At 37.0% G+C, this 9657-nt stretch overlaps 1 protein-coding gene across 4 annotated transcripts in view; it reads left to right on the top strand.

The window, feature by feature from the left end:
* Window positions 1-6319: 6319 nt before the first annotated feature.
* Window positions 6320-9657, top strand: part of PUB4 (RING/U-box superfamily protein with ARM repeat domain-containing protein) — a 94815-nt gene continuing 91477 nt past the window's right edge. For 2 of the 4 annotated variants that reach the window (XM_089832483.1, XM_089832479.1), the window contains exon 1: window positions 6321-6964. In XM_089832483.1, coding sequence (XP_089688609.1) covers window positions 6902-6964 — 63 coding nt within the window. In that variant the 5' untranslated portion in view covers window positions 6321-6901. Of the gene's footprint in view, window positions 6970-7136; window positions 7226-9657 lie in introns of all 4 variants that reach the window. The other 2 variants (XM_089832480.1, XM_089832481.1) reach the window with 2 other exon arrangements.

The raw sequence follows: 9657 nt of genomic DNA, 5'->3' as shown, positions 1-9657 counted from the left end.
AAAATTTATGGTCGAGCTACTTTTTGGAGTTTTTTCATGCGATGTAAAGGCATGCCCTTGCTATGTAGCCATTGCATAGGGTATGTGCATGATTTTATTAATTGTATGACCATTTATTGGCTCATTTTTTGTCACTTCATGAGCATATTTGTGTACAGAATCAGATTTTATCTGATTTCTTTCTTGATTCACACTTTGTAATCTTAACTCTAGTGTAGTTGGAGTTTGAACTTAATTATTGTAATTGAGTTAGGCCTAATCTCTTTAAAAGGCAACTTTGTACATATTTTGGGGGTTCTTCTTTATTGTATTTTTGCAGTAGCATTATGCTTTGCAATTGTATTCCTTTTGCCTTCCATTAATGAAATTCCTATTTTTACTTCTTCTTGTCATTCATGATTTGTGCATGTCTTGTGCCTTGTTTTGAATGTTTATTTTCTACTTCTTAGAGTTATATGTTGTGTTTAATTTATTGATAATTATTGTATTGTGAAAATTCCCTTCCTTTTAGCATTTAATCAATTCCAAACTTGCATGTTGATTCTTTGAAAATAGAAGAGAGTTGAGATCTGTGTATTTGGGTATATCATTCATATGTTGTGTATCTGTAGGCATAGATGTTAACCAAGTTTTAATTTGGTGCATCACCTTTCCCTTTTAGCATCTCCTTCTCCCTTTTTTCAGAAAAGTTGTAGTTTAGGTGCATCCTTATTGTAAGGAAACCGACCTTCTCCGAAAATTCAACCTCAGAGTGCAAGTCCCACACTTGAAGGTTGTTTCCAAGTTACACGAGGTCATTTGAGGGTCATACCTTGAGCAAGGGTGCAAAATTTTATGTCAACATACCCCTCGATAGATATACAGATTGAGCCAAGTTGCAAAGCCCCCTCTCTATCTTTTTAATTAGGATTGTTCTTTATTTCTTGAATTTTATTTTATTTTTGGATGTGTATATATTTTTACAATAATTAAATTGACACACTTATCCATTAAAAATATGTTAGTGGAGAATTTATTTTCCCTAAAATATACATAAAAGTATTATTAAAAATTGATATTATAAATCTTCAAAAAAAATTATCAAATGATTCAGTTAGGAATTATAAGAATTCTTTTGGATGTAAAGGTTATGGGATTTAGGATGATAAATATTATTTTAAAATAGTTTGGAAGGATAACTATTTTGAATTTATATTTTGAATGTATGAGTGTATAAATCATGGATTTTATTTAGTATATTGCTCAAAATTTTAATGGGTTTTATGTGAATGATTTATAGTTTTTTTAGGGGTGTTAAAATTTGTTGATTGTGGATATCATATAGTGTTAAGATTTGTTTATCATAATTATTAAACACATACACCATGAACATCACTTGGTTTAGTAAATTGAAATTCATCAACTATCATTTACATGGATAATTAATTTCCACTTCTTGAAATTCTTAAATTACTCAAATTCATGTGAGCATAGTTGTATTGTGTACTTTGACTCCTTGTTTTCTATTAGTACTCTCTCTCTCTCTCTCTCTCTCTCTCTCTCTCTCCATTATGCCACATGTCTATATTTATCCCTCTTTTCCTCTTCTTAACCCCATCTCCACTTGTCCATTGCTAGTTCTTTATGTATTTAAGAAATTCTTTTATCTATTTTTCTCACTATCCAAGTACTTCCCTCTCTGAACATTTCCCTATACCTTTATCATTATCACGGTCTATCTATCTATTTGCCTTTGTATCTCCATCTATTCATATTTTTCCTTTCGTCTCTCTAGTCTTTATCAAGCCACATCTCTCTAGCCCTATATCTCCCCTCTCATGCCCATATCTCTCTCTCTCTCTCTCTCTCTCTCTCTCTCTCTCTCTCTCTCTCTCTCTCTGATGTAGGAGCATCCTTGGTTGCCTAGCAATCTTGCATGTTGGTATAATTTGACCTTGGAGTTGGAGGACTCGGTCAAAGAATGAAGTGTGACTTAGTATGGTTGTTGTGTTAACCAAGTGACTCAATTAATGAAGATGTTTGGTAATGTGTTTTGGTACTTGGCATACACTGACAGCTTGGTTCATACTACGGGGCTCAGTTATGCTTGGTTGCTCTATTGACCAGGTAGCTCGTTCAATGAAGGGGCTTGGTTGCTTCTGGAGGACTCAACACATACCAGTGCTCGGTTAATGAAGGAGCTTGGTTATATTTAGTGGAATATTGACACTCGACATGGTTTTCTTTGACGCTCAGTTTGGTCTTGGTTTTTGTGGTGCTGAGTTGTCTGAGAGCCAACTTTTGGCATTTAATTTGTGCATAGGTATTTAATTTGTGTTGCAACTGACTTGTGGCTTGCATGGGCATCTAATGTAAGGGTTTATTTTAATTTGTAATGGGCTAGGGTGAACTGTGGCTTAGTTGGGTATAAGTAGGGGTGTTTGGTGGAGTCTTAAGGCAGATTGTAGATTGTCCATCTTGGAGAAGAGGATGACGTGTAGGAGCGAACTTTGAAGGGCTAGTAGCTAAGGCTTGAAAAACCAAGAGATTGCTTGGTGGGCTTGCGAGTATAAGTTGAGATTTCCTTGAGGTTTTTTGCCAGAGTGTGGATTTGGACTAGCTGGGATTAGTATGGAGTTAGATTTTAAGGGATCTTGCAAAACTATTTTGAATTGCTTTTTGTACTTGGCCCTAACCTAGAAGACCTTACAACTAGGCATATTGCATGTAAACAATTGTATTATGAGTCAAATATTATGATTTGGTATTAGATCTTGTATTGTGTTGTGTTTCTATTGTGTGGTTATTTGTAGGGATCCAGATTACCTCCAATAGGGGTACCCTTAGATTTTTGTTGCATTAGGTGGTATTAGAGCTCAGTTGTTCCTGAGTGTGTAGAACGAGCATCGAAGTTGAGGCAGTTTGCACTAGGATTTGGGTGAAGGTTGGAAGTGAAGGTTGATCTTGTGGAGTTGATTGATCTTCTAGATTTGTGGATTTATTGCCTTGGGTTTGCAAAGGATCTTGGAAGATGCCTCCAAGAAGATTGGACACAAGGGCAATTGATGATCTTAGTGATGTTGTGGAAGAAAGGATCTTAGAGAAGATTAAAGTAGAATTTAGATATGAGATGGCGTTGATGAAGAGTGATATGATTACTGAGATTATAAGTGCTATAGGTGGTGTATCTTGACATGTGGGTACTAAAAATAGTTATGAAGAGGTTGCTGAAGACTTTGAAGTTGTTGGATCGAGTGATGAGGGCACAATTGATCGTGTGGAGAGACCTATGGGAAATAGGGCTAGTAAGCTTGCTAGACCTAGATCTCAGTTGAGGTTTAAGCATAAGATGAAGGTTTCTAATTTCTTATGTACTTTGACTCTCGAAGACCTGATTGATTGGATTAGTCAATTGGAAGATTACTTTGAACTTGAGGATATTGAAGATCCACTCATTGTAAGGTTGGCATAAACTAAGTTTAAAGGACACATTGCTCTTTGGTGGAAAGAACTGCAAAGAGACAGAGAGGAGGAAGGTGGAATGAAGATCACTAGATGAAGGTTGATGGTAACTAAGTTGAAGGCTAAGTTCATTCCTGCTAATTATGAACTTGAATTGTTTAAGAGGTTGTAGAATTTGAAACAAAAAGATATGACTATGAAAGAATATACCAAGGAGTTCTACAAGTTGACTATTTAGTTTGGGCATAAAGAATTGTCAAAGGAGAAGGTAGCTCGGTACATTAATGGTTGGAGATTCAATATACAAGATGAAGTTGACATGTTGAAGATTGATTCGGTTGAGGATGCTTATCAATATGCCCTAAAGGCAGAAGATAAGTTGAAGAGGAAAAGTCAAGGTAATTCCAAAGGGAAGGAGAAGCAAGATAGCTCGGCGAAGGCTAAACTAAGTGACGAAGATGAACCAAAACTTGTTGATTAGAAGAGAAGGACAAGTAGAGGTGAGTTTAAGGGTACTTGCTACAAATGTGGAGAAGTGGGACGTATATTATATGAATGTCCTAAGGCTGGTGATAGAAGAGCTGCTGTTGTGAATGAGGTTGAAGTCCATGACAGTCAACTTGAGCAAGGAGAGAGTTTACTAGCTTGGTGAGTGCTGATTGGTCAGAGGAAATTGGACTCTTGTTAGAGAACTAGTTTGTTCAGGACTCATTGTAAGTCTGGAGGCAAAGTCTACAAGGTGAACATGGATGGCGGTAGTATTGATAACCTTGTTGTTGAGGAGATGGTTCAAAAACTTGGTTTGAGAAGAGTAAGACATCCTTATTCTTATAGGATTGGCTAGTTGCAAGGTGAGCATGCTTTGGAAGTGAGGGAGTAGTGCCTTGTTGATTTCCAAATTGGATAGTATAAGGATCAAGTGTTGTGTGATATTGTGGACATGAACAATTGTCATGTGTTACTTGGTAGACCTTGGCAGTGTCATGTGTTACTTGGAAGACCTTGGCAGTGTGATTGCAAAGCTATGCATGATTGTGTCAAGAATGTGTTTTCAATTGTGAAAGGTGGCATGAAGCATTCCCTTATTTCTTTACATAATGAAGAGCTCGGTAGGAGGAATCTGAGTATTGGTAGCCGAGTTGAGTTGAAGGATTTTGAGAGGGTTAGGGATTAGCATGGAAAGTAGACCTGTAGCACACTGACGATGGATGTGAAGAAGCGGAAGAAGGTCAAGGGAAAGAGTGTACAAGTTGAGGACTTGGAGGATATGTATGAGAAGAACCATTTTGGGATTTATGTGCTGAATCCCGAAAGATGTTCTTCCAGCTATTGAGAACATCTTTTTGAACCTAGGGTGTCTGATGTAGGAGCTAGTTGGCTAGCAATCCTGCATGTTGGTATGGTTTGACCTTGGAGTTGGAGGGCTTAGTCAAACAATGAAGTGTGACTCGGTCAATACTAAGTTGGTTTTGGTTGTTGTGTTAACTGAGTGATCAATTAATGAAGACGTTTGGCAATGTGTTTTGGTACTCGACGTACATTGGGAGCTCAATTCATACTACGGGGCTCGGTTATGCTTTGTTGCTATATTGATCGAGTAGCTCGGTCAATAAAGGGGGCTTGGTTGCTTTTGGAGGGCTCGACACATATTGGTGCTCGATCAATGAAGGAGCTTGGTTATGTATGGTGGAAGGCTGACACTTGACATGGTTTTCTTTGACGCTCGATTTTGTCTTGATCTCTACGGTGCTCGAGTTGTCTGAGAGCCGAATTTTGGCATTTAATTTGTGTTGCAACCAACTTGTGGCTTGCATGGGCATTTAATGTTAGGGTTTATTTTAATTTGTAATGGGCTAAGCATACCTGTGGCTTAGTTGGGTATAAGTAGGGGTGTTTTGTGGAGTCTTAAGGCATATTGTAGATCATCTAGCTTGGAGAAGAGGATGAAGTGTGGGAGCGAACTTAGAAGGGCTAGTAGCTGAGGCTTGGTAAACTAGGAGATTGCTTAGTGGGATTGCGAGCACAATTTGAGATTTCCTTGAGGTTTTCTGCTAGAGTGTGGATCTGGACTAACTGGGATTAGTGTGGAGTTGGATCTTAAGGGATCTTGTAGAACTGTTTTGTAATTGCTTTTTATATTTGGCCCTAACCCGAAAGGCTTTACAACTAGACATATTGCATGTAAACGATTGTTTTATGAGTCAAGTATTGTGATTTGGTATCAGATCTTGCATTTGTGTTGTTTTTTCGCTGTGTGGTTATTTGCAAGGATCTGGATTACCTCCAGTAGGGGTACCCTCAAATTCTCGCTGCATCATTCCCTATTTCTATCTCCTTTCCCATCTCTCTTTCTTTCTCTTACATTATCTATCTTCCTCTCTCTATTCCTCTATTCTTATCACAACCATAACACAATTATCTTTCCAATTTTAAGATTTTATGTTAATGGTGTTTTGACTCTTATAAATGGATACATAGTTTATTTAAAGTTATCACTTACCTATTGAAATTTTTGTTAGCCAGAAATCATTTGCTAAAAGATATACCACTTAATCTCATATATTACAAAAATATATACGATTAATAGACCCATTTTTTCCTAACCAACCTTCCACGCCTCTTTGATGCACCCATTTAAAAAAAATTCTTACCGTATTCACCAAATCATACAAAACAGTAAAAATAAACACAAATGTAGTACGTTTAAACATGCCAATGAACATTCAACAAGCACCACGGCGCAAACAACTCCAAGCCTCCTTTCCTCTCCCTCCATCTTGTCCCATCTAAGTGTCGTTTTCCTCGACAGATTACATAAATTATTACATTTCCTTAAAAAAATTAAAAATTAAAAATAAAAATCCAAGCAATCCAAGCCCTTACGCCTCGCTGCAATGCACTTCTCCCCTCGTTGCTAGAAAAACACCAAACGGACAGCACCTGCCATTGTATCAAACAGCCCCCTCATTTAATACGATCGGAAAAATGCTCGAAAGGATCAGAGGCGCGTTTGCATAGTCAATGCCCGCCTCTCGTTAAGCTATTATTGACTTCAGACCTGCAACCTCCCTCCGCTCTTGACTTTGTCACACCCTTGCTCTTTTTACCCATTCGGTCAAAATTTAGATTCTCTACAATAATACCACCCATCTCATTACCTACCACTTTCATTTTGGGGGCCTTTTGACTTTTTAAATATTTTTTCAATTAATAATCTTAAAGCTCGCTTATATCCTTATTCCCTCATTTACCCACGATCCTAATACGCCTTTTGATCCTTCCTGGATTGGTCGCAATACATGTCGAGAAGTCCCGGGCATATGGGCTCTGTCAATACTGTCATGTGACGAAAGAAAATACAAAGATCTGTGATTATTTCCATGTTACTGAAATGGGTTTTGAATAGGATCATGAATCAGGGGAATTCAGTTGTAAAGAGGCATGGTTTGCTTTTGAGCGGATGACTCTGCCTGATCGGTTTATTATCAGGGGCCCATCCAGCTTGCTTTTTGGCATTATCAAGGTAATGTAAGATATCCACACTTTATGCTGCAATTCGTTTTCTTAAGTTAATCCAATATAAAAGTTGTCATTCAGGTACTATGTGGGTTTGAACTTTGTATATGCATAGAATTAAGATCAAACGTGGGTAGAATTACTTTATTCTGATCAACGAATTCTCTGTTGATTCCAAGTAATGGGAACTTTGGTACGATCAAGCTCTGAGAGGGCCTGGGCTTTCGGATATGGATTGCATCAGTTTAGTGTGGTTAGGGTCTATCAGGTGACTGAAAATGGCTACCTTAATCTGTAAAGTAGAATATATACGTTTTCTATTTGCAAAAACGGATTCTTAATCAAAAGATCAAACCTGGGCCTCCAGCAAGGTACCCACTGACTTTTCTATTTGTTCAACTTCATTTTTATACCCACACAGTTGAGATGGACTTTCATCAGGATTAGTGAGAATGGAACTCCTAACTTCCTGCAAAAAGCACAGCTGTTGTTAACATAACCATTTAATCTCTTTAATGCACTTTGTGTGGTCTAAGAACCGAATCTGCTTGATCATGTGGCGGCTGACCTCTAGCAACTTAATGTCGCATGCATTCTGCTGCGGATTTTTTCAGCACAAATCTGATAGTTCTTATTCTCAGCAGTTATTTGAATTTCCTACATCATCAAAGTACGGGTTAATATTTAAGCCTTAAGCCTAACCAGCTTAATGTTAAAATCAGGTCGGTATAATTCCTTGATTCAAAACAATCAATTCCAACATTTCAACTTTCACATGAATAATTGGTTTCCCAAAAGTTAAAAGATGGAGCTTTGCCAAGAACAAGCTATTGAAGGGGGACGGTTTTCAGACGTGGTTTGCATTGGCATAGTGGAGTTGGATCCTTTCTTTGATATCCTCACATAAGATTTGATATTGCAAGCATTGGCTGACAACTTCTACAAACTAGGCCGTGGTCCCATGGGACTTTATTATTACAAACTAAGGCCTTGGTCCCATGGGGCTCTATCATAACTTTTTCAACAGTTTCTTTTGACAGAAACTTGGAAATGTCTGCAGGTAAATGTGTTGCAGAAGCTATGCACTTTTCTACTCTTCCATAGAAATTTGGAAAACAGTACTTTCAAACTTCCAGTAGAATTGTCTGGCAAAAAATAACACAAATTATGCCATTTGGCTATAATAATGCTCCTTTTGCTGTCTGAGAAGATGTTGCAAACATCCAGCTGCCTCTCTTCAGTGATCACTCAAAATTTCTTGAAAATATGTTATACACACTCATTTTGAATTAGAAGATCCTATATATGGTGCTGCTAGTTTATTTTCAAATATTTCATGGAATTGCCCCCCCAATTCCAAGAAAAAATAGCAGCAGCAGCCCCCTCCATGAGAATGGAACTTACAACTTTGCATGTGTTGAGTAATAATGGTTGAAGGTACAAATTGTTTTCATTATGCAAGGTACCCACATTGCTTATTACCTATGTTAACAGTATGGAAATGGGCAATTTTTTATTGGAGTTTGGGTATGCGGGTCTGGGTATGTGTGTGTATTTATATACATATAAGGACAATTTTTTTAAAGAATTATACAAAATTAAATCATTTGATAGAATGATACTTCATCATTGATCAATCCAAATGTCAAAGATAAATATTAAATACCAATTGATAGTTCAAAAATATTCAAATAAGCCATATCACATATGTCTGTTCACTATTCCAATGAAAATCATTATAATTACAAAATGTAGTTCATGATTCATCAATTATAAAAAGGATTATAAAAATAATCATCATCGATTGGTTTTCATTTTCAGCTGATGCAAGTTTAAGATCATTTGAACACAAACTTCCAACTTGGATAAAAAACCAGCAAAAGTAAAAATAGAAATGCAAAGTAAATTAAAGAGTGTTAAGTACTAAATTGTAGAAGTGGCAAAAAAACAAAACAAAACATACTTTTGAGAGGGTCTTGATTGGAATAGGTTGGAGGTACCTAAAATTTTGAACATGAAGGTACCACATGTGACATCATCCATGTCGGATTGGTCGTTAGTAGCTATTTGACTTTGACTTCTTCCTGAGACAAGTATGCCAAATTCTTTCCAAACTTCTTTTTCCAATTCTTCATCTTGGATGTGTCTGGTAAATACTTGCTTGTACTCATTAGCAGGTTCAACATCTCTAAATGGTGGTAATGTCCTTGGCACAAAAGGCACTTTCTTACTATAGTACCTCAAAGATAGAGCATATGCAAGGGGGTGCAATGATGTGGTTATCTTTTCCCAACAATGATGATGATTGATTCCACCTTTTTCCAAAAAGGTTTCGAATACTGGTCATTCTCATGTTTCTATATTGCCACATTTGCTTACTCTACCATTGAGTCCATGCCATCATAAACATCCCCTAAACAAGTTACATCTATGTCAGCAAATCGGAGCATAGTCATGATAGGCCTAGTGAATTCCAATACACATTCCACACAAGCCCATCAATTCTCATCCAGGACTAATGACTTGACCTTTTGGAATCTCTTTGAATTTAAGGCCGTCTATACATCCCATTGGTTGCAAATAACCATTTGATCCAATGCTTTTCACACCTTATAACACTTGTATGAGATGCAAATTGGGTCTTAGCAACCTGGAATCATGTTAATAGTAAGTTAATAATATGTAAATAACACAGTAAAA

This window comes from Cupressus sempervirens, chromosome 5, assembly GCF_028749045.1.
Source record: "Cupressus sempervirens isolate cs-2001-9-10 chromosome 5, ASM2874904v1, whole genome shotgun sequence".
NCBI classification, from domain to species: domain Eukaryota; kingdom Viridiplantae; phylum Streptophyta; class Pinopsida; order Cupressales; family Cupressaceae; genus Cupressus; species Cupressus sempervirens.
Note: the sequence above shows the minus strand (reverse complement) of the source record. Positions and strands in the feature narration are given on the sequence as shown.